This window comes from Bubalus kerabau, chromosome 5 (assembly GCF_029407905.1).
Source record: "Bubalus kerabau isolate K-KA32 ecotype Philippines breed swamp buffalo chromosome 5, PCC_UOA_SB_1v2, whole genome shotgun sequence".
NCBI classification, from domain to species: Eukaryota; Metazoa; Chordata; class Mammalia; order Artiodactyla; family Bovidae; genus Bubalus; species Bubalus kerabau.
Genome location: NC_073628.1, coordinates 118,570,269 through 118,595,619, shown reverse-complemented (window position 1 = coordinate 118,595,619; position 25,351 = coordinate 118,570,269). Strand labels below are relative to the sequence as shown.

The 25,351-nt window shown below is 43.7% G+C and overlaps 1 protein-coding gene across 2 annotated transcripts; it reads left to right on the top strand.

Annotated features, from left to right (window-relative positions):
• The first annotated feature begins 1,854 nt into the window (after positions 1–1,854).
• RNASEL (ribonuclease L) lies at positions 1,855–24,920 on the top strand. 2 transcript variants are annotated; one of them, XM_055582877.1, is made up of 7 exons: positions 1,855–1,975; positions 5,519–7,179; positions 14,872–14,957; positions 16,381–16,586; positions 17,466–17,595; positions 19,708–19,844; positions 20,509–24,920. In XM_055582877.1, exons 2-7 carry the CDS (start codon positions 5,706–5,708, stop codon positions 20,651–20,653), a joined length of 2,178 nt encoding a protein of 725 aa, XP_055438852.1. In that variant the 5' UTR covers positions 1,855–1,975; positions 5,519–5,705; the 3' UTR covers positions 20,654–24,920. The 2 variants fall into 2 exon arrangements, with proteins under 2 accessions (XP_055438852.1, XP_055438853.1); XM_055582878.1 differs by lacking the exon at positions 1,855–1,975 and adding an exon at positions 2,502–2,837.
• Positions 24,921–25,351: the final 431 nt, after the last annotated feature.

The following is a 25,351-nucleotide window of genomic DNA, read 5'->3' as shown; positions in this document are numbered from 1 at the left end:
GTGCTGATCACAAGGTAATTCACTGTTACTGAACCTTTTAAATTGGCCCAGCTGTTCAAATTACTTTCTGAGGAGAAGAAAGATTTAAAACTTAAATAATTGAGGAATGATCCTAAGGGTAAGGAATGTAATGTAGTTAGGTGCTGGATAATGGAGTTTCAGTTTACATTATTTAGAAAATCTCTCTCTTGACTCATAATTCCCATTCTGGTGTTTTCAACCTTCCTCATTCTACTTATTATTCTCTGTAGGATTTTCCCCATAAAGCACATTATACATAATTTACTTATTTTGTTCATTTTCTGGCTTCTCCCACAAGAATGAGGGTAGGCATCTTTATCTGTGCTGTTCCTTGAGGTAGCTCAAATCTCTAGAACAATTGAATTCACTTAATCACTTTGTGCCTCATTTTCTCCATCTGTACAATGGAGTCAAAATAGCATCTATCTTAGGACTTAAGTGACTGAACAACAACAAAAATGTGTATTTTTTGTTCGCCCAGAACAGTTCCTACAGCATACTAAAGAGCTACATAAATGCTTGCTACTACCATCATTATTATTAGTTCAGATAGCAAAAGCAGTGTGTGCAGAGACACGGAGGTGGGAAGCAGCATGATGTGATGGGGGACTGGATGGTAGTAGTGATGATGCCCATAAGGAACTGGGATGGTCAGGGCCATGATATCATGACCTGAAATCCTGTTCAGTTCAGTTCAGCCGCTCAGTCGTGTCCGGCTCTTTGCGACCCCATGAATCACAGCATGCCAGGCCTCCCTGTCCATCACAAACTCCCGGAGTTCACTCAGACTCACATCCATCGACTCAGTGATGCCATCCAGCCATCTCATCCTCTGTCGTCCCCTTCTCCTCCTGTCCCCAATCCCTCCCAGCATCAGGGTCTTTTCCAATGAGTCAACTCTTCCCATGAGGTGGCCAAAGTACTGAAGTTTCAGCTTTAGCATCATTCCTTCCAAAGAACACCCAGGACTGATCTCCTTTAGAATGGACTGGTTGGATCTCCTTGCAGTCCAAGGGACTCTTAAGAGTCTTCTCCAACACCACAGTTCAAAAGCATCAATTCTTCGGCGCTCAGCTTTCTTCATAGTCCAACTCTCACATCCATACATGACTACTGGAAAAACCATAGCCTTGACTAGATGGACCTTGCATTTCTCAATGATTAATGGTTTATTTCTCCCTACTAAGATGCAAGCTCCAGGAAGACCCCCCACGAGGCATTTGTGTGATGAATCACTGTATCCCAACATCATTCAACTCCCTGCCTGAGGTCACCCAGCAGAACAGCCACAGCTCTGGACTGCCAGCCCTGTGCCCTTTCCAGAGTGCCCAGGCGAGTGAGGGAGCTTGGGCTTTGGGCTCACCCAGCTTTCCTGAGCCTCGGTTTCATCATCAGCAGTATTGTTAGGGGTTGACTGGGTACATATCTCTTGTGAAGCAATGAACAAAGTGCCGGGGACCCAGTCAGTGCTTAATAAATGTTTATTTACCGTTCATTTCCCTTAAGAAGATACGGGATTTGGAACAACATGGTCGGGATGGAACTGGATGCTGTGACCTGAAAGGCCGCAGGCCTAGCGGCAGGATGCATACGGCCTCCCTGCCCCCTCCCCGCCCCGGGCTCCTTTATGGGATTCTGCAGGCAAGGATGCTGGAGTGGGTTGCCATTTCTTCCTCCAGGGGATCTTCCCAACCCAGGGATCGAACCCAGGTCTCCTACATTGCAGGCAGATTCTTTACTGTTTGAGCCGCCAGGGAAGCCCGAAGATGCTACTAGCTCAGGCCACCGCTGCCGAGTGTGGGCGTGGTCAGCGTTCCCTCCTTTTCCTGTCACTCTCTGGGCTCCGCCCCGCGAGCTCAGTTTCCAGGAGGGGCTGTTTTCCTGCCGCCAACAGTATTTGACGGTTAGATGCCGTCCGAGGAATGACTGAGGACGAGGCATTTACGTTTAGAAGGTAGGATACGCAGAAGGAGGAGAGCTGGGAAAGCTTGAGAAGGTGTTTTCTTTGAAGGATTCCTCGGGCTGTGGGGACTGGAAGTGAAGTGGGTGTGGAACTGGGGGAGAGGAAGGAGCACACGGAGCCAGCCGGCCAGTCCCAGGGGACCCTTTGCACCTAAGCCCTTCTGAGATTTCCAGGGTTCTGTCATAATCCACACATTATTTCTTCAAGGCGTCTCTGTTTATCAGGCTCCTCTGGTCATGTGGGGAAAATGAAACTGAAAGCAGGACTCTCCTTTCGCAGGGCTTTTGTTGAGCTGTTTTTATTTTCTACTCTGATATTTTACTCGGAGTTCTTTTATTATTGTTATTATTATTATTCCCTGGAGCAGGAAATGGCAACCCAGTACTCTTGCCTGGAAAATTCCACAGACAGAGAAGCCTGGTGGGCTGGCTACAGGCCGTGGAGTCTTACTACTATCTTTTTTTTTTTTTTTTTTTTTTGCATTTCCTCATAAATTAGTCTAAGGTGTGGTGTTCTTAAATGATTGTATTACTTTGAAGTTAGCAGTTGAAGGGACCGCCTGGAATAAATAAAGGAGCAGAGAAGAAAAGAAGTTTGAACAAACCCTGAATCCTCCAGGTTTCTTTGAGCTTCTTTCTTTCCTTGATCTTTTCCAGCCCACCTCACATTCATTGTCGCTAAAGTTGTTTACACAAACATTTGATCCAAAGAGTTCATTGCTGGGTGACTGTGCTTCCGCTGCACATTTGGTTAGTTCTCTGAGGATAGAGGCTTTGAGACTGTCAGGCAGGTGGGACTGCTGAAAAATGGTTGCTTTGTGATTTTTGCAGCAGAAGCAGTTATAAACATTCAGGTAAGTTTGCTGCCCTCTGCTGTCTGAATTGTATCTAAATTGCTCAGATCTGATGGAGGGCTGCTGCTGCTAAGTCACTTCAGTCGTGTCCGACTCTTAGCGACCCCATGGACTGCAGCCTACCAGGCTCCTCTGTCCATGGGATTTTCCAGGCAAGAGAACTGGAGTGGGGTGCCATTGCCTTCTCCGCCGATGGAGGGCAGCTGGGCTAAATTGACCCCTCATAGGTTCCCTATTTGTGTAGCATGTAAAGCACTGGGTGGGAAGAACAGGGTGTGTTAAAGTTTTTTTTTTCTTCTTTTCATAAAGTGATGTAATTAGCTCTACCATTTATTGAAGGCCTATATTTTACCTTCTCCCTACTTCAGTGCACTTTATATGGGGGACTGTATTTTTTGTCGTCCCTATTTGAGGAAACAAAAAATTCAGACTCAATAATCTAAGGTTACACAATTAGGAAGAGTCTAGAGTTACACAATGGCAACCCACTCCAGTACTCTTGCCTGGAAAATCCCATGGGTGGAGGAGCCTGGTAGGCTGCAGTCCATGGGGTCGCTAAGAGTCGGACATGACTGAGCGACTTCGCTTTTCACTTTCATGCATTGGAGAAGGAAATGGCAACCCACTCCAGTGTTCTTGCCTGGAGAATCCCAGGGACGGGGGAGTCTGGTGGGCTGCTGTCTATGGGGTCGCACAGAGTCGGACACGACTGAAGTGACGCAGCAGCAGCAGAGTTACACAACCAGGGGCCAAACTTAGATCTTGCAGAGGTGGGAGTTCGAGTTCTTTCCCCTACTCCAGGAGTCCCCACCCTCTGGGATCTGATGCCAGATGACTTGAGTTGGAGCTGATGTAATAATAATAGAAATAAAGTGCACAATAAATGTTATGTTCTGAATCATCTCCAAACCCACCCCTTCCCCACCCCCAGTCCGTGGAAAAATTGTCTTCCACAAGACTGGTCCCTGGTGCCCAAAAGTTTGGGGACTTCTGCTTACTCTACACTACTTTGAATAGGAGTGCACACTTTTGCACTTGCAAAGAGCCAGGAATGGACTGAGCATGCTTAACCAGAAATGCAGATTGATGAAAAACACATATTTTCTTATTAAACAAGGGTTCTGGTTTTTTAAAGAGGCCATTTATTTCTAATAAGAGTGTGTTTATATGGCATTGGAAAAAAATGTATTAATATAGGTTGAGAATCTTAAAAACAATCATAGCCTTTGGTCATTCAGTTCTTTGAAATCAATTGTAAGAAATCTATTATAAGATCTATCATAAGAAAACAAGATCAGTTCAGTTCAGTTCAGTTGCTCAGTTGTGTCTGACTCTTTGCCACCCCATGAATCGCAGCACGCCAGGCCTCCCTGTCCATCACCATCTCCTGGAGTTCACTCAAACTCACGTCCATCGAGTCGGTGATGCCATTCAGTCATCTCATCCTCTATCGTCCCCTTTTGCTCCTGCCCCCAATCCCTCCCAGCATCAGAGTCTTTTCCAATGAGTCAACTCTTCCCATGAGGTGGCCAAAGTATTGGAGTTTCAGCTTTAGCATCATTTCTTCCAAAGAACACCCAAGGCTGATCTCCTTTAGAATGGACTGGTTGGATCTCCTTGCAGTCCAAGGGACTCTCAAGAGTCTTCTCCAACACCACAGTTCAAAAGCATCAATTCTTCGGCGCTCAGCTTTCTTCATAGTCCAACTCTCACATCTATACAGGACCACTGGAAAAACCATAGCCTTGACTAAACAGACCTTTGTTGGCAAAGTAATGTCTCTGCTTTTGAATATGCTATCTAGGTTGGTCATAACTTTTCTTCCAAGGAGTAAGCGTCTTTTAATTTCATAACAAGATAAAATAAGCTAAATTTGCTGCTGCAACATTATTTAGAATTGTGAAAAAAAAATCGAATTTTGAAACTCTTGTTTAAAAGTTACTTTAAAAATCTTCTCAGTAGTAGGGAACTGAAACACCTCTCTGATGGTCTATTGCAGACATTAAAATATTTTAAAAATACTTTGTAATAACATAGGACATTATTTCTAATTAAGATGTTAAATGAAAGGAAGCCAAATACAAAGTTACAGATCATGAGTCCAACTATTTTTAAAAATAATGTATAGACTAAATACATTATAGACTAATACTAAAATATTAACTATGCCTGTTTCTAAGCAGTGGGAGAATAGAGTAATACTTTTCTTGTTTACAATTTACATATATTTATGTTGTTGTTGCTGTTCAGTTGCTAAGTTGTGGCTGACTTTTTGTGACACCCTGGACTGCAGCACATCAGGCTCCTCTGTCATTCATTGTCTCCCGAGCTTGCTCAAATTCATGTCCATTGAGTCGGTGATGCTGTCTAACCATCTCATCCTCTGTTGCCCCCTTCTCCTCCTGCCCTCAATCTTTCCCAACATCAGGGTCTTTTCCAATGAGTCAGCTCTTCACATCATGTGGCCAAAGTATTGGAGCTTCAGCTTCAGCATCAGTCCTTCCAATGAATATTCAGGACTGAACCCCATGAACAGTATGAAAAGATATATATTTATAATATTCAATAATAAAAAATTCTATAATAAATGTATTTTGAAAACATTGCTAGTAAAGTTAATTTCTCTAATTCAAATGTTTTCTCACTCTTGTAACACTACAAATTACCTCTCTCATCTCCAGGTGAAAAGTCAGAAGACTGCAAGAGTATTGTGCCTCCTCATACTGGTGGTCTGTAGCCAGACAATTCCTATTTCCCCTGACAGGAGTTTCTAACAGTTCCATGTCTCTTTGATCAAATCCCAAGAAGATAAGTTTTCATTTTCTCAAAGAGAAGGCAAGAAAATTGTAGCCAGTGGTATATACCATCATGGAGACTGAGAGCCATAACAACCCTCAGGAAAGACCCACACCCTCTAGTAATGGGAAGGCTTCAACGGGAGACAGTCATTTGTTGATTAAAGCTGTTAAAGATGAAAACATTGAGTTGGTCCAGCAATTGCTAGAAAGAGGGGCTGATGTCAATTTCCAGGAAGAATGGGGCTGGTCACCTTTGCATAATGCAGTACAAGTTGATAGAGAAGACATTGTGGATCTTCTGCTTAGTCATGGTGCTGAGCCTTGTCTGCGGAAGAAGAATGGGGCCACTCCCTTCATCATTGCTGGGATTGTGGGAAACGTGAAGTTGCTCAAACTATTACTTCCTAAAGTAACAGATGTCAATGAGTGCGATGTTAATGGCTTCACAGCTTTCATGGAAGCTGCTGTGTATGGCAAAGTCGAAGCCTTAAGGTTCCTGTATAACAACGGAGCAGAGGTGAATTTGCACAGAAAGACAGTGGAGGATCAAGAGAGGGTCAAGAAAGGAGGGGCCACTGCTCTCATGGATGCTGCTAGAAGAGGGCATGTAGATGTCGTAGAGATCCTCCTTCATGAGATGGGGGCAGATGTCAATGCCCGGGACAATAGGGGCAGAAATGCTTTGATCTATGCTCTTCTGAACTCTGATGATGAGAAGGTGAAAGCCATTACTCGCCTTCTGCTGGACTATAAGGTTGATGTCAATGTGAGGGGGGAAGGAAGGAAGACGCCGCTGATCTTGGCAGTGGAAAAGAAGAACCTGGATCTGGTGCAGATGCTTCTGGAACAAACAGCTATAGAGATTAATGACACAGACAGCGAGGGTAAAACAGCACTGCTGCTTGCTGTCGAGCTCAAGCTGAAGGAAATTGCCCAGTTGCTGTGTCGCAAAGGAGCCAGCACAAAATGCGGGGACCTCATTGCAATAGCGAAGCGCAATTATGACCCTGACCTTGCAAAGTTCCTTCGCCAGCATGGAGCCGTAGAAGACGTTTGCCTTCCTGCTAAAGCCTGGAAGCCTCAGAGCTCACGTTGGGGGGAGGCCCTGAAACATCTTCACAGGATATACCGCCCTATGATAGGCAAACTCAAGATCTTTATTGATGAAGAATATAAAATCGCTGACACTTCCCAAGGGGGCATCTACCTGGGGTTATATGAGGAACAAGAGGTAGCTGTGAAGCGGTTCCCTAAAGGCAGCACACGGGGACAAAATGAAGTCTCTTGTTTGCAGAGCAGCCGAGCCAACAGTCAGGTGGTGACATTCTATGGCAGTGAGAGCGACGGGGCCTGTCTGTATGTGTGCCTTGCCCTGTGTGAGCACACGCTGGAGAAGCACTTGGCCGACCGCAGAGGAGAGGCTGTGCAAAACAAGGAAGATGAATTTGCCCGCAACATCCTCTCATCTCTGTTTAAGGCTGTTGAGGAACTACACCTGTCTGGATACACTCATCAGGATCTGCAACCGCAGAACATCTTAATAGGTGAGTCCCCAGTCTTCTCCAGAAATGTAGGGTCTTTATTTATCAGAGGAACAGCTTTTCATGGCAGAATAGGAAAGAACTAGAGTCAGTGTGAATTGTTCAATTTGAGGATGAATGTAGCAAATCCATAGATACAGTGCGGTTTCTCCTGCTACCAGGTAGAACCTGTATTATTCCGTGTGGAGGTGAAGGAAGCTCATGGAATACCAGGCTAAGCTTATGCTGCCCTTGGCAAATACAATTATGAATGTGGGTCTTGGATGGAGCCAACTCCAAGTTCGAATTCTTAGAATAGTCTGCAAGTAGTAGAATCTGGAAAGTGTGTTCCTTCAGACAAGGTGGCAGCTAACGGTGAATGTTGTGTGTGTGCTCAGTTACTGTGAAACTTAGCGGCAAAACTGAGGTCAAACTTGGGATCCAGGATAAGATGTGACACAAATGAAACACACTGCAAGCAGGCTGAACAAGTCAGTGTGCACTCTTGTAAACCAAGACCATACACTAAAGCAATGTTCAAGGAAACAAGCAGAGCTGAGTATAAAGTCCCAGGAGACAAGGTAGTGCAGAAGTAAGAGCCTCGGCTTGGCCTTCCTTGGTGGTCCAGTGGTTGAGAACCCGCCTGCCAATGCAGGGACACATGTTCGATCCCTGGTCCGGGAAGATTCCACATGTCGCCAGGCAACTACACCCATGTGCCACAACTACTGAAGCCCTTACTCAAGAGCCTGTACTCCACAGCAGGAGAAGTCACCGAAACGAGAAGCCCATGAACCAAAACTAGGGAGTAACTGCTGCTGTCCACAGCTAGAGAAAGCCATCTTGCAGCAATGAAGACCCAGTGCAGCCAAACATAAATAATAATTTAGAAAGATCCTCAGCTTCAGCCAGGTTTAGGGAGCCTTGCAGCCTAGTCCCACCACTTTGTAGTTTTGTAACCTCAAGCAAGTTGCTTAATTCTGTGAGTGTTGGTTTCCTCACTTGGGACTGATAATACCTCCTTCATAAGGTTGTTACAAAGTCTAAGTGCCGTGTGTCAAATGGACAAGTCACCTGTACATGGTATGTGCCCACTAAAGGCCAGGTACTTGTCTAGAGGGCTAAGGCGGAAGTGGATACCTAACCTACAGATATTCACTAGTTTAAACTTGGTGTAAGGGACCAGGGCAAAAAGAAGGTATGGGCATTTAGAGGCAGAGAGCAGTATATAAGGTACTGGAAGAGAGAAATGGGTACACATAAGATCTGGCTTTAGTTTGAGGACATGTGCTCATGCCATTCCTTCCTGGTTTTAAGCAGCTTTGCTGAGGAGATGGACAAGGGCCAGAAGTATGTACAACTCTACCTGGTGAGAGAGTCTTTGAGGTTCATTCAGGGGTGAGGACCTTCCCAATTCTACCTGCCGATCTTGATGCGAAAGGGTCACACATCATGTTCTAAAGAAAAATAATCTCTGACTACCTATTCTTCAAAATTTCTAGCACCATTTCTTCCATACCTAAGCGTGAACAATAAAGAATCGATTATATTTCTGCATCAAGGTGGTGAACCTAGCACATACTTCAGACTCTTCCCTGTATTAAATTCTTCAAATAATGGGAAAATATTTTTAAGTGAATTTGTAATTAAAATCAACATTAAAAAAAGAATTCTTAGAGGACAAAATCCTTGAGGAATCTTGGAGAGACTAAACATAGATAGGATGGGATTGAAGAATAGCATAGGAGCCCAGGACAAAGTCAGAAAGCCACAGAAAAACATCCCTCATGAAAGTGGGAAGAGTACAGAAAAGCACCACTCAAAAGTGATGGAAGCCAGAAATGAGAGAACCAAGGACCAGAGAGCAGGCAGATTGCTACCTCAGTAGAAATTAGGAAGATCAAACCCTGGGCTTCCCCTCTCCCCTAGGGACCAAGCATCTATAACAGGCCTTTTTGCCTGCAGACAAGGGGACTGCTTGAGACATTGAGTCACTGATGATTTTAAGAGAAACACTCAAATATGTTCCTTTATATGGCTGGGAAATATTCCATATATTACATATATATGTACCACAACTTCTTTATCCATTCATCTGTCGGTGGACATTAGGTTGCTTCCATGTCCAAGCTACTGTAAATAGTGCTGTGATGAACTTTGGGGTATATGTGTCTTTTTCAGTTATTGTTTCCTCAGGGTATGTGTCCTGTAGTGGGATTAATGGGTTATATGGTAGTTTTATTTCTAGTTTTTAAAGGAATCTCCATACTGTTCTCCATTGTTGGTGTATCAATTTACATTCCCACCAACAGTGCAAGAGGATTCCCTTTCCTCCACATGCTCTTCAGCATTTATTGTTTGAAGTGAGGGGTGGGGGGTGGGGGGTGGGTGGCAGGGAGAGGGTGGGACGAATTGAGAGAGTAGCACATAACATTACCATGAATAAAATAGATAGCTAATGGGAAGTTTCTGTATAACACAGGGAGCTCAACACAGTGCTCTGTGACAAGCTAGAGGGGCAGATGGGATAAGATTCAAGAGGAAGGGATATAGGTATACTTATGACTGATTCACATTGTTTTATGGCAGAAGCCAACACAATAGTGTAAAGCAATTATCTTCCAATTAACAATAAATTAAAAAACTCATAAGAATTCAGAAAAAAAAAGAGAGAAACAAAGAGCTGTTATACACACAGGCTATCTGCCAAAGCAACTATTAAGTGGCATGGCCCACTTACCCCAGAGCTTCACTGAAAAAAAAGCAAAGCAGAAGATCTGACAGTGCTCTCATCCCTCCTCTGTGTTGGATGGCATTAACAGAAGCAACTCACAGGATGTCAGGGAGTTTCAACTGCAATGTAAAACATACAGTCAAAAATCACCTAAGAGTTGCTGGTAGACTTCCCTGGTGGTTCTAGTGGTTGGGACTCCCTGCTTCCAATGCAGGGGCCCTGGGTTCCATTCCTGGTTGGGGAACTAAAATCCCACATGCCACACAATGTGGCAAAAAAAAAAAAAAAGTTATAAGAGTTGCTGATACTGAAAGGTTGTTGCTGAACCACGAAAGACGCCAGGATTCTTGGCCTCCAGAGGAGAAGAATTCAATCCAGGGCCAGTGACAAGGCTTGATCACTCAGAGCTTTTGTGTAATAAAGCTTTATTAAAGTATAAGAGATAGAGAAAGCTTCTGACATAGAGATCAGCAGGGGGCAGAAGGAGTGCCCCCCTGCTAGTCTTTAGCCAGATTTTATATAGCTACTAGAATTCTGCTAATTAGAGAAAGGAAATGTCTCAAAACTCAGAGACTGGCACCAGGCCCCTCACCCACAACACACATTTTGAGATAACGTTGGCATCAGGTGAGTCATCCCGGGTTATAAAACAATTGACATGAATCTTGAAGAAAGGCAGGTTTCCAAGTAAATATAGAGTTTCATTAACATAGATTAGGGGAACAATGTATGAGTAAAACATACTGTTTTGTCAAGTGGGTTCTGAGTCTTAGGCGGAACTGACTTGAAGACAGAGTCTAGGGTAAATACATAGTTCATTAACATAGCTTAAGACAAATGTTTCCATAAGAAAAATGCATGGGTTAGGTCAAGGTTTGAGAAAAGTTAAGTTCAGAAATGCTGGGCTGGATGAAGCACAAGCTGGAATCAAGATTGCCAGGAGAAATATCAATAACCTCAGATATGCAAATGACACCACCCTTATGGCAGAAAGTGAAGAAGAACTAAAGAGCCTCTTGATGAAAGTGAAAGAGGAGAATGAAGAAGTTGGCTTAAAGCTCAATATTCAGAAAACTAAAATCATGGCATCTGGTCCCATCACTTCATAGCAAATAGATGGGGAAACAGTGGAAACAGTGGCTGACTTTATTTTTCTGGGCTCCAAAATCACTGCAGATGGTGACTGCAGCCATGAAATTAAAAGGCACTTGCTCCTTGGAAGAAAAGTTATGACCAACCTAGACAGCATTTTAAAAAGCAGAGACATTATTTTGCCAACAAAGATCCGTCTAGTCAAGGCTATGGTTTTTCCAGTGGTCATATATGGATGTGAGAGTTGGACTATAAAGAAAGCTGAGCACTGAAGAATTGATACTTTTGAACTGTGGTGTTGGAGAAGACTCTTGAGAGTCCCTTGGACTGCAAGGAGAGCCAACCGGTCCATCCCGAAGGAAATCAGTCCTGAATATTCATTAGATGGACTGATGCTGAAGCTCAGATCAGATCAGATCAGTCGCTCAGTCGTGTCCGACTCTTTGTGACCCCATGAATCGCAGCACGCCAGGCCTCCCTGTCCATCACCAACTCCTGGAGTTCACTCAGACTCATGTCCATCGAGTCAGTGATGCCATCCAGCCATCTCATCCTCTGTCGTCCCCTTCTCCTCTTGTCCCCAATCCCTCCCAGCATCAAAGTCTTTTCCAATGAGTCAACTCTTCGCATGAGGTGGCCAAAGTGCTAGAGTTTCAGCTTTAGCATCATTCCTTCCAAAGAAATCCCAGGACTGATCTCCTTCAGAATGGACTGGTTGGATCTCCTTGCAGTCCAAGGGACTCTCAAGAGTCTTCTCCAACACCACAGTTCAAAAGCATCAATTTTTCAGTGCTCAGCCTTCTTCACAGTCCAACTTTCACATCCATACATGACCACAGGAAAAACCATAGCCTTGACTAGATGGACCTTTGTTGGCAAAGTAATGTCTCTGCTTTTGAATATGCTATCTAGGTTGGTCATAACTTTCCTTCCAAGGAGTAAGCATCTTTTAATTTCATGGCTGCAGTCACCATCTGCAGTGATTTTGGAGCCCAGAAAAATAAAGTCTGACACTGTTTCCATTGTTTCCCCATCTATTTCCCATGAAGTGATGGGACCAGAAGCCATGATCTTCGTTTTCTGAATGTTGAGCTTTAAGCCAACTTTTTCACTCTCCACTTTCACCTTCATCAAGAGGCTTTTTAGTTCCTCTAAAATGCTGAAGCTGAAGCTCCAATACTTTGGCCACCTGATGCGAAGAACTGACTCATTTGAAAAGTCCCTGATGTTGGGAAAGATTGAAGGTGGGAGGAGAAGGGGACGACAGAGGATGAGATGGTTGGATGGCATCACCGGCTCAATGGATATGCTGCTGCTGCTACTAAGAGTCGTGTCCGACTCTGTGTGACCCCATAGACGCAGCCCACCAGGCTCGCCCGTCCCTGGGATTCTCCGGGCAAGAACACTGGAGTGGGTTGCCATTTCCTTCTCCAATGCATGAAAGTGAAAAGTGAGAGGGAAGGTGCTGCAGTCCATGGGGTCTCAAAGAGTCGGACACGACTGAGCGACTGAATTGAACTGAACTGAACTGAAGTTCAGGTGGAGTTACATGTCATCATGGCAACACAGAATTTTAAGAGAAACCTGTTTTAAAATTTGTATAGAGAAGGGGAAAAAAATCTTAACATTTGTAGTTTGTTTCCTCCTGCCACTTAGAGAGATAAAAAATGTCTGACGCTTGCAGCCTATTTCCTCCGTTTGGAAACCCCTGACCCTCCTGCCTGTTACCCTCTCAATACCATGAAAGAGAGGCATGAAACAGGAGAATTTTTACCCAAAGAAACCTAACTATAACCAAGTGTATAACTTTCCCATGGCTGTGGAAAGAAATTGTCACAAACTTGGTGCCTTAAAACAATAGGAATTTAACCTCCCATGGTTCTGGAGGCCAGAAGTGTGAAACAAGTTCCACTGCTGCAAAGTCAGGTGTCAACAGGGCCAAAGTCCCTCTTGATGCTGTATACAGAAACTGGGCGTAAGCTTTAAAATCTTTATAGCACTTTAACAATGTCTGTTGAAACTAAAAATAAAAAATTGGGCTCAGATGGTAAAGAAACTGCCTGTGATGCAGGAGACATGGGTTCAATTGCTGTATTGGGAAGAATCCCCTGGAGAAGGAAATGACACCCCACTCCAGTATTTTTGCCTGGAAAACCCCATGGACAGAGGAGCCTTGATGGGCTACAATCCATGGGATCACAGAGTCAGACAGGACTGAGTGACTAACACTTTCACTTTTCATGGGAAAAAAAAATCAAATGCTAGAAGAGATGTGAAGTGTTCATTAAACACTTTCAAATTTCTGTAGCAGAAAACACCAAGTGGCTTAAATAAGTGAAGGGAATTATTGAAATAATTGAAAACAGTCTATGATTTATGATGTGGACCCCGTCTGCTCCTTATTCTCCATGCATTCCTATCTGGAATTCTCTCTTCCCTTTCTTCCCCATTCCACTCACCTATCCAATTTCTACTGATCTTTTCTCTCTAGGCATCTCTTCCTTTTTTTTTTTTTTTTTGGCCTCACCCTGAGGCTTGTGGGATCTTAGTTTCCTGACCAGGGATTGAACCCATGCCCCTTACACTGGAAGTGTGGGGTCCTAACCACTGGGTCTCCAGGAAATTCCCTGGGCATCTCTTCCTTAAATAAAACTTCCCCCTCTCTATGCAGCCATGTAGCTCTTCTCATGGTACACTTTTAGGGCATCCTGAACTTTTGGCTAGCATTTTCAAAACTGCAATTAATGTTTAGCCATGTATTTATCCCTTTACTATTGGTCTCCTTGCCCAGAGACTCTACACTCTGTAGAGCAAGGACTGTGTTCTCCTTCCTTGCCATCATTTTTTCTCTCATGAGACATTTGTTGAACAATTTGATGGGTTCCTTTTTGTTAGACTCTGGATTTCCCTACAATGCTGAGGTCCAAATTCATAACGAAAGGGCTCTGAGTACACAGTTGCACGGGCTGGTATCTGCGGTTACCCAGCCTTCCTTCTCAGACTCCTTTAAGCCACCTCTTTGAGGACAAATCACCTTTCACTCTGTTCCCCACCTCTCTTATCCCTGTTTCTGAGGACTCAGTGGCTTCCTTCAAGGGAGGAAGATGCTGAAGCGGGGAGGGAGGCAACGACTCATTAGAAGCACGTGGTTGACTCGTGGTCACAGATGACAATGTCATAGTGGGTAGTGGCGAGTGGGCTTGATTTGGTGGAATGCTATGCTAAGGTGGTGTTGGATTTGGACCCTTTGGCTCTAAGGTCCAGTTTTTCTTCAGCTATAGGACGTAACCTTAACTCCTGCCAGCAGCTTCTTTACAAATCTGTGCTCTTTGACCCCAGGAATTGCATGAAGGGGGAGCTGGCTATACTTATCCTCATGCTTCCCCAACCCATGGCTTGGGATGAGTAAAATGTAAATCTTGCTCTTGGCAGATACCAGTAGGTCAAAGAACTCAGTGCACATGACTGTTTTGAAAAGTAAACAAGGCAGATATGAGCTCATCATTGTCTTCCTCAGCGATGATGGATTGTACATTGAGTTACAGATTTATGTAAACTAATTCTAACATGGGGATTGAGGATTTTCTTTTTTAAAAATGTATTTATATATTTTTAATTGAAGGATAATTGCTTTACAGTATTGTGTTTGTTTCTGCCAAACATCAACAAGAATCAGCCACAGTATACATGTCCCTTCCCTTTTGAACCTCCCACCCACCTTCCACCCTCTAGGTTGTTACAGAGCCCCAGTTTGAGTTCCCTGAGTCATACAGCAAATTCCCATTGGCTATCTATTTTACATATGGTAATGTAAGTTTCCATGTTACCCTCTCCATACATCCCGCCCAAGAATAAGCAATTTCAATGCATCTCCACAAACTCTCCTTTAGATTCCAAGAATGGTGCTTGCCTGGCAGATTTTGATCAAAGCATCAAGTGGACTGGAGATCCACAGGAAATCAAGAGAGATCTAGAGGTAATTTCTAGAAACAGTTTTCTTTTCCATCTCTCTACTTCCTTATTCGTTCATTATCTTACTTCCTGTGGCTGATTAAAGGACATTCCTATTTTGCCTAGGAAAGAAAGAAGTTTCAAGGCATTTCCCTGGTATGATGGCCCTCACTCCCTTGCAGACAACAGCATCTCTCTGGGTGGGTGTGGAGTTGGTCCTTGCTGTGACCGTTTCTGTATCTCTTTGGATGTCTCTTTACCCTCACAGGCTAAATAGCAAATACATTGAGCATGCCACATTTCTTGAGGAATTACCTCCAGGAGATTTCTCCAGAATAATTCCACAATTCCTGTAGGAGGTATTTGCTGCCTGAAGACAAAGTAAATGAGATTTCTTTTCCCACTCTATTCAAATGCATGTGCTAAACTCCTAGGAGGGCCAGATACTAAGGCCCTCTGAAGCACATGGGAATGATGGGATTGATCCCCAGCTCAAAAGAGACTATATTTGGTCCCACAGGTTAAGATCCTAAATAACTGTTTCCCCAGAGAGGAGACAAAGCAGGAGACATATAGCCTCTGTAGACCACAGCTCCTGGATAGACTCTGAGCCATTAGGGCAGCTGGCCCCTGGAGTTCTCCAGGGTGCTGAACTTCCAACCCAATTGGTAAGAGTTCTCCATCCATGCCTGGCCTTTCTGGCTCAGTGGCTCCAGCTTTGAGCTCCTTCCCTGACTGGTGTCTTTCTTAATGCAGAAGTTCCTGTGCTGGTCTCCTCCCTAGTCTTTCTTCCCTGCTGTGTCCTGACTCCTGGGGTGTTCACTGTGTTCTTCTGGACCTGGTCTGGCTCTTTAATGTCCTGCCTGACACAGGCCCAACCCAAAGTCCCTGTTCCTAGCCAGACTCTGAGCAACACCCTCCCCTTGTTTAAAACCCTCTCCCTTTCCCTGGTTTATCTAAAAATTCTATCTGTACTTTGAGGTCTAGCTCAAATTCCTCTTCCTCTACACAGTCTGCTCTGACAGCTCTGGCCTGGGATTATCTTTTGCTCCTTATAAACCTAAACTACACTTTCTTGAAGAGTTATCCATGCCCAAGCCCATACCCAACCTGTGGGCTCCTTGAGATTCTACCCATTTTCCATTTGCTCATAGCCTGTGCCCCACCCTCCAAAGTTCCCCAAATAGAGTGCTAATTCATAAGCACTTTTGACTTGATTTATGGGCTTCCCTGGTGGCTTAGATAGTAAAGAATCTGCCTACAATGCAGGAGACCTGGGTTTGATCCCTGGGTGGGGAAGATCCCCTGGAGAAGGGAATGGCAACCCACTCCAGTATTCTTTCCTGGAGAATCCCATGGACAGAGGAGCCTGGTGGGCTACAGTGCATGGGGTTGCAAAGAGTCAGAAATGACTGAATGACTTTCATTCACTCATGGCTTCTGTGCAGGCCCTGGGATTGCTGGTCCTGTATGTGGTAAACAAGGGAAGCATTTCTTTTGAGATGCTGAAGGATCTAAGAACTGAAGAGTTGATTGAGCGTTCTCCAGATGAGGAAACTCGGGACCTCATTCAGCATCTGTTAGTCCCTGGGGACAATGTGAAGGGCTATCTGAATGGCCTGCTGGCTCATCCCTTCTTTTGGAGTTGGGAGAGGTAAGGAAAACAGTGTATATTACAGGCCTCTAGGATGGAGATGGTGAGTGTATTAGTCAGGGCTCTTTATATTGGGTTGGCCAAAAAGTTTATTTGAGTTTTTCCATAAGATGTTACTACAGAAGAACCGCAAAGAACTTTTCAACCAACCCAATATATATACAAAATAAGGAAATGCCTCATGCAATACTGGGGCTGAGAAGTTCCACCATCTGCCCTCTTGAAGCTGGTGATCCAGGAAAGTCAGTTGTATAATTTAGTCTGAATTCAAAAACATGGGAACCAGAAGAGCTGAGGATGCAGATTCTAGTAAAGGTCCGAAGGCCTGAGAACTTGGAGAACTGAGGGAAGGAGTAGAACTATGTCCCAGCCAAAGTGATCAGCAGGGAGGGGGCAAATTTCCCCTTTCATTCTGTTCAGGCCACCCATAGATTGGATGATGCCCACTCGCACTGGGAAGGGCTGTCTGCTTCACTGGTTCAAATGCTAATCTCTGGAAACATCCCCACAGACACACCGAGTAATATTTAATCTGAGTGCTGTGTGTGTGGTTGGTGAAATTAACAGATGAAATTAACCATCATGGTGAGGTGGGCAGGAGTCAGGCTGGGAATCAGCAGACCCAGGCTTTTCTCTCAGCTTGGAATTTCCTGGGAGGATGTCATCGGAGGAGTGACTTAACTTCTCTGGATCTGATTTTCTCCACTGAAGAATAGAAAAATGATTTGGGCAAAAAAGAGACAGCGAGAGCTTTCCTATTGTGCAGATTGTTTAGAAACATGCTTGTATTACTCTTATCAAATGCCAAAATCTAATAGTTTTCTCTTTCTGGGAAAAGTGGGAAGGGTGGAATGATCATGATCATTCTGTCATTCTTAGCCGCTACCGGACCCTCCGGGATGTGGGAAACGAATCTGACATCAAAACACGAAATACTAATGGCAAGATCCTCCAGCTTCTGCAACCTGAAACATCTGAACTTCCAAGTTTTTCCCAGTGGACAAAAAAGGTATGAACAACTCCTATGGTCTGGGAGTTATTCCAGGAATAAGAATCTGTGTCGTGTGTTATGTTGGTTTTCCTAATTTTTTTATACTATGAGCCTGGTTCAGTCAAGGGGTAAGAGGGCTTTTCCTTGCCCTCCTCTCATCCCAGACCCCCTCAGCTCTTCTGGGTCTCTGCTCTAGGCGAGGTCCTCCTGAGATACTCATCTAGGCTCCTCTTTAGGATGGACTTGTCACAGCCCAAAAGCCTTTTCCTCTTCTGTGACTCTTTCTCTCAGGCCTTATTTTCCGAGTGAGGTCTATTTCCACTGTGACATGAGCAGCTGATTAAATAGAGTTTAGTCCAAGGGAGGTACTTCCACAGGGGCATTTCCATCCAGGGAGCCTGGCTACCTCTGATGCCGGTGAACAGCCCAGCATTGAGCATCCACACACTCACACCTACTTTCTGGATGAGAAAACAGAGAAACAAAAAACAATCATCTTTCAAATTCCTTCTCTTCCAGAGAAGGTCCACCCAACTTGAACTCAATATAGTGGAACATGGGCTTCCCAGGTGGCACTAATAGTAAAGAACCCGCCTGCCAATGCAGGAGAAACAAGGGACGTGGATTTGATCCCTGGGTTGGGAAGATCCTCTGAAGGAAGGCATGGCAACCCACTTCAATATTCTTGCCTGGAGAATCCCATGGACAGAGGAGCCTGGCAGGCTACCGTCCATAGGGTCGTACAGAGTCAGACATGACTGAAGCAACTTAGCACACATGTACTTATGGTGGAGCATAATAATTAATCACTCATTCAGTCTAATTGGCACCATCAGAACTTTCACTATTATTAATTAGAAGACATCTGTCAAATACAAGTATGTGTTAGGACCACATGAGGTCATGGATATACAAAACAGAGTATAGCATCCAAGTGGGGCTGAGACACCTACAGAAGGGATGGCTGTGGGATACATGCTGAGTACCCCTGAGACGTAAGCAGAGCATTATGGGAAAATCCATAACTCCCGTCTTTGAGTGGGACCAACATCTTTCAAATCTTGGGCTTGATATAGGGCTCTGCTTCTCCCATACCTCCTCGTTTCTGGGTCTCATTTTGCTTTCCTTCCCTTGTCTGCCTCAAGACCACATGTCACACTCGTAATTGCTGGCTTAATCTGTCTTTCCGGCTGCCCAGTAAGTTCTGCAAGGAACTGATGGTACCACCCAGGCAGCCTTCTAGTCACCAGTTACTCTTCCTAAGGGACCCTCTGGCTTCATGGTTGTTGCATCTTATTCTCTTACTCCAAACTATTTCTAAATATCAAAACTATCTACAAAGAGTGTGAGCACAAATAGCCAGTGGAAATTTGCTGTATGATGCAGGGAGCTCCAACCAGGTGCTCTGTGACAACCTAGAGGGGTCGGAAGGGGTGGAGATGGGAGGGAGGTTCAAGAAGGAGGGGACATATGTATATACTTATGGCTGATTCATGTTGCTATATGGCAGAAACTAACACAATATTATAAAGCAATCATCCTCCAATTAAAAAATAGAAAAATAAATGAAAAAAAAAGTGAGAGCACAAAGAAGAAGGCATTACTAATATGAGAGCAGCTGTCCTGGGACACCTAGGAACAAGGAGAAACATGTAACCTTTGGAACCATAACTACAAACAAAACAAAGAACAGCCACACTCACTACGGCAATGGCTGCAAGGCCTGGTCTCAGTCAGGACAACCCTCCTTAAAGAGGCAATGTAATCAGGTTTGAATTTAGAAAGGTGGCTGCAGGAAAGCAGTACTGTATAGTATAATGAGCCAGTTTCCTCATGTAGTAGCCAACGATTTCCTAAACCGTGTTTTACTGTAGTTAATGTCTATGAAAATAATTCTCTTGGAAAATAGATACACAAATTTAAAGTTATCTATGGTCCCACATCCAAATACACCCACAATTAGCACTATGGTGCACCGTGTTTACTTCCATTCTTTTCTATTAATTTGCCTTTATTAATTAGTAGTAATTTTGGCCTATAGTCAAATTTGTATTCTGCCTTTTTGTGTTAACATTCTATCAGGATTTATTTTGTATTGTTACCACATTTTTGTGTAATTTTTTTTTTTAGGTTGACAAATCTGTGATGGAAAAAATGAATGTGTTTTATAAAAAAAAAAAAATTTATACCTATCAGAACACTGTAGGTGACCTGCTGAAGTTCATCCGGAATTTGGGAGAGCACATTAATGAACAAAAGAATATAGAGTAAGAACTGTTTTCGCTTTTATAAGTCATATATGAGACGAGAATAATTTAAAAATTCAGGTTCTAAGTTTACATCTGCTATTGGATGGAAAGAAGAAAACTTATTTTGATGAAGGGAAAGTCATTCCTCCCTTCTGTTTGGGAAAGGCCCACCACAAGGGTCTTATAGTCAATGATGGACATTCCCATCAGGTTCTTGTCTTCGTTTTCAGTTTTTGTTGAGCCTGCTTGAACAGAAGGCGAGTGACTCTAATGAGAAGGGACACAGGAGACTCGGTGGCTGGGTAAAACAAATGTACATTGTAGGTGTAGCCCCATGTTAATTCAGTTAGCTTTTGCTCCCAAAAACCTCAGTTGCAGACTCACCCAAAGTCTGCAGTTTTCAGGGCTCTTTTGGATTTCAGCATTGTAGATAAGAGATTGTAGAACTGTATTATCTCCATTTTATGGATAATAAAACTGAGGTGCAAAAAAACTTAAGTTGCCGAAATTTACTGTTAGACGAACAGTCAGGAGATGAATCTTGCTCTGTCAGATTCCAAAGTCTTTATTTATTCTGCTATAGACACCAGGGGAGCAAAAAGAATCTCCAGGGCCATCTGCTGTAAAAGGGAGGATGCAGAGTTTGGGGCAGGCATATCAAAATATTTCTGTTTCATTTCAGGATGAAGTCAAAAATTGGAGAGCCTTCCCAGTATTTTCAGGAGAAATTTCCAGATCTGGTCATGTATGTCTATAAGAGACTACAGAACACAGAATATGCAAAGCATTTTCCAAAAAATCTCAACCTGAACAAAGCCGACGTGTGATGGAATTGGTGGTGGTGAGCAGGCTGGCCAGCCCTAGTGCCTTTTGAATTCAGGGAGGTACAATTTTGCTGTGCAAGTCATAACTCTCTGGGCCTCTTGATTTTTTATTTTTATTTTTTGGCCATGCCATGCAGCACGTGGGATCTTGTTTCCCCCACCAGGGACTGAACCTGGGCCCTCTGCAATGGAAGTGTGGAGTCCCAGCCGCTGGACCACCAGGGAATTCCCTGGGCCTCTTGACTAACCTGGTTGCTTGTGAGTGATGAATTGGATAGCCGATGTGTCAGTTCCTGGTGCAGTGCTCCACATTCTCCACATTCACGACAACAAAAAGCCTATGCTCAAACTACTTTGGTCCTTAGTAAAGCTTAGTGGCAGGAGCTGAGAGGGCATCCTGCTGAGATGGCATCCTCTTGCCAATTGCACCGAAGGAGTGAGTTCCTGGACCCCTAATGCTTTATTTTTACATCAATTATCTCATGTAATTCTTCCAACGACCTTGCAAGATAGGATTAATGTCCCCATTTAGGAACTGAAGAGCCCGACAGACTCAGGGAGTTTGAACAACTTGACCCAGCTTATATAGCCTGCACAGAGTGCCATATAAACGGATGTGGAGTTATTGTTAACTCTCACTCGGTCACCTTAGAACGTAATGACTAGCTCAGAGCTCTTCTGCATGAGACCCAAAAAGAATAGGTCAAAGGGACTCTAAGTGGTTCATTCGTTCCATTCATTCATTCATTAATATTTGTTGAGCACTAACTAGTATGTCTAAGCACCAATTATAAGAACCGCGTTCCTTCTAGAATCACCTGTGCTGGTTTCCTATGGCCTAAGGCAGTATTTTTGAACTGTTGACATATTTTTGAACTGTTGACAATCTTGCCCTTCAGGGGCCATTTGGCAGTTAAAATGGCTGTCCGAGCAGAGGGTAGGGGGTGGTACTGGCGTTCTAGTAGATAGATGTCAGGGATGCTGCTGAATGCTCTATGATATGCGCAGGACAGCACCCGCCAAACAGAATGATCCAGCCTAAAATATCAGTGGCTCTGAGGATGAGAAACTCTGCCTTAAGAGGCCATGACACCTCTGAGCTGGCTGGGAGCCCAGGACTGTGGCGTGTGTGGCCCACCTCACAAAGGAGTGACCAGAGTTTGATGTCTTGCTTTAGGATCTGTAATGAGACAGCACCTCCCCAGGAAGTCCTCTGAAGCCCCTGACTTTCCACACCCGAGTCTGAGTGTCCTATGTGCTCCCTAGCACCTACAGCCACCCCAGAGCATGCTTCTCTCCACCCAGAGCATGGTTCTTCCTCTCTGGAATCTAAGCTCCTCAGGGCCCGTGATATATTGGTGTGTGTCATTACAGCCTAGCAAAATGTCTGCCACATGGCAATGATCCATAATTATTCATTGAAGAATGAACGATCCATCTTATAGATGAGTATTATTTGTAGATGACATTTTGATGGTGTTTTATAATTTATAAATGACACCTGCATATTTTATCTTTTAGTTTTAAAAATAACCCTGTAAGCTAAGTGTTATGATCCTCATTTCGCAGATGAGGAAACTAAGCTTAGAGACAGATTGATTTACTCTAATGCATAGGAAATGTGACTGTCTTGATTTGAAAGGATTTTTCTGGCATGAAGTCTGATTTCTTTCCATTTATCCTCACTGGCCTGATGTGCTATGGTTCATGGGGTCACAAAGAGTTGGACACGACTGAGCGACTGAACTGAACTGAACTGAACTGACTCCTCACTGTGGTGGTGAAGATGAAACTTTGTAATGAGAAGAGCTGGGGAAGAACATGTCTCTTAGGTTCTTTTTAAAAAAGGGGGTGGGGACTTCCCTGGTGGTCCAGTGGTTAAGAACCTGCCTGCCAATGCTGGGAACAGGGGTTTGATCCCTGGGCCAGGAAGATTCCGCAAGCCGAGGGGCCGCTAAGCCCCTCGTTGTTGTGTACCACAGCTACCGAGCCTGTGCTCCAAAGCCCATGCCATAACTGGAGAAAGCCCACAGCACTGAAGATCCAGCACGGCCACGAATAAACAGATAAATAAACATTTTAAAATACGTACATAAAAAGAAGGCGGTCTCTGTATAGCTCAGGGAACTCTACTCAGTGCTCTGTGGTGATCTAAATGGGAAGGAAGTCCAAGGAAGAGGGGATATATGTGTATACATATAGCTGACCCACTTTGCTGTACAGTAGAAACTAACACAACACTATAAGGCAACTGTATACCAATAAAAAGAAATAAAAAGGAGATGGAATCGACTTCCCTGGTTGTCCAGTGGTTAAAACTCTGCTTCCAATGCAGGGGGCACAGGTTTGATCCCTGGTCAGGGAACTAACTGGCACCTCAAGCAGAGGTGCCAGTTACACAGAGATGAGGGGAGCTTGCCTGCCTAGAATGCGCTAAACAACTGTGCATGCCTCATGGCACAGCCAACGGATAAATTAAAAAATATTAAAAGAAGATGGTCTAAAACAGGTGTTATGGAATGAAATTAACAAGTGCTGGAAGAAACTTAAGACTTCTCTTTAAGGTTTCAGGAGCAGTAGTTTTCAGTTTTAAAAGTAAGATTTGATTTTCTGATTTGTAGTGAGTACCTAGATATGACAATCAAATGTCCATTAGTAAAATTCAGTAAAACTTTGAATTATCTGAACGTCTGATTTTCTGAGTGACATTTCCTCTTTAGAGAGTGGTGATATCTATAGTAGGAAATGCTCAATGATTAACTCCTGGGTAAATTTTAAGAAAGGCATTCTGCTCTTTAGTAATGGGAAAAGGAACCTAATTTTAGCCCTCCATGAATCTGAGACACCCTGGGTGTCCTTGTAGAAAAAGATCTGATCATTTTTCTCCCTGCTTTAATTTTCTAAGGGTTTCTGTGGATATGCTGCAAATATTTCTGATTCAGTTGCCATTATCACAAACATTTAATTGAGCTTGTAGTTCATGTTAGGTACTGTGTTAGGCACAGTGATTCTGTGCATGGATTTGTCAAGCAGAGGTGCCAGTTACACAGAGATGAAGGGAGCTTGCCTGCCTAGAATGCACTAAACAAGCAACATAAGAGAGAAAATTACGTTAAGAATAATCATTACCACCTCTTGAGCACCCAGCGCTTTCTAGAGCCGAATACTTTTACATATGACATCCCGAAACACATGTGACATTGCCATAAGATGCAATTATTCCCATTTTATATAAGATACAACTAATGCCCAGAAAGGGTTGCTAAGTATGGGTAGTAAGTGGAAGAGCCAAGGTGCAAACCCAGTTCTGCAAGTCCATAGAGTGTGGTTTTTCTGGACAGTCAAAGATGGCTTTTCATCATCCTTTTCATCATCTAGTCCTCAGCTACAGGAGTTCAGGTAGGCTGGGTGGTCACTGTGTGGATGTGTCTTGGGGCTTTTCATCCATTCCTTCATTAAGCCTAGGAGGTCAAAATTACCCATGACCTTCAGAGCAACCAAATCCAATGGTCCTTCTCTGTCTTCATTAAGCTTATACCACAGCTGATTCAGGTAACTGTTCTCTTGCCCATGCCTCTGTCTTCTTTAGCACCCTCAGCATCACACTCACCTGCTTTCCCTCCCCACTGGCCTTTGCCAGCTAGCTCCTCCTCTGCTCAAACGCTAAACACTGAGTGTCCCCAAATTAATCCTCAAGCAAGTCACTCTTTTCTCTTTCCCTGTAGTGTTCTTTTCAAGAGCTGTGACTGGTATCATCATAAACAGGCAGATGATATCCATGTTCTGAAATTTATCCACCTAGTTGCCTACAAATTATCCGTCTTTTGCTTCTTTTCCCCCCGTGCCCCCATATCCAGTCTATTAACAAGTCCAGTAGGTTCTCGCACCAAAATAAATTCTAAATCTGTTCACAGCCATTTGTGTCTGCTGTGCTCTGACCATCATCATTTCTTGTTGGACTGAAACATGAGCCTTGAAATTAGCTACTGTGCTTTCGTCCTCATGCTCCAATAATCTTTTATCCACAAAATGATCTTGAAAAAACATGGGTCACGTTGGGTCACTTCCCTGATGAAAATCCTTCAGTGACTTTCCATGGCAGTTAGGATAAAACCCAACTGTTGCCACCATATGCAGGGCCTTATGTGAGCGGACGGCATCTGTATTATTGTGCCCATTGCTTTGCTCTCTTACCTGGCAGGCTCAACTCCTCCCATACTGGCCTTATCTCTGTTCTTTGAGAATGCTGAGACCTTTGCCTCCTGGAGTTTGTGGCTCTTGTTCACCCCTCTGCCTGGAATTTGTATCTAGTTCCTTTCCATCATTTAGTTCTCAGCTACAGTGTCTGTACTTTGATGGGACTTCCCCTTATCCAAAGTTGTTCCTAACTGTCATTGTTTTTGAGGACACCATAACACTATCTGAATTTTATATGAGATTATAAAATTTTTTTCACATAAAAAAAAACCTTTCTTCTTCATGATGATGAGAACATAAGCTCCGTGATAGCAGGAATGCTATCATATTCACCATTATATTCCATCTCTGACACTTAGTACAGTGCCTGGAACAAAGCAAATTTTGATATATTTTTATTGACTGGAGAAGTAAATGCTTCTATGAGTGTAATATGTCACCATTAAGTTAGAATCATCTCATTATAAGCCTTTCTTTAATATATAAACATCTAGAAGGTCGAGA

What these genes read in the sequence shown, in the direction of transcription:
- RNASEL (XM_055582877.1), top strand. Translation starts at nt 5,706, where the DNA reads ATGGAGACTGAGAGCCATAACAACCCTCAGGAAAGACCCACACCCTCT. An exon ending in ACCGCAGAACATCTTAATAG is followed by an intron (nt 7,180 to 14,871) that starts GTGAGTCCCCAG and finishes ACTCTCCTTTAG; the next exon opens with ATTCCAAGAATGGTGCTTGC. An exon ending in TTCTTTTGGAGTTGGGAGAG is followed by an intron (nt 16,587 to 17,465) that starts GTAAGGAAAACA and finishes TGTCATTCTTAG; the next exon opens with CCGCTACCGGACCCTCCGGG.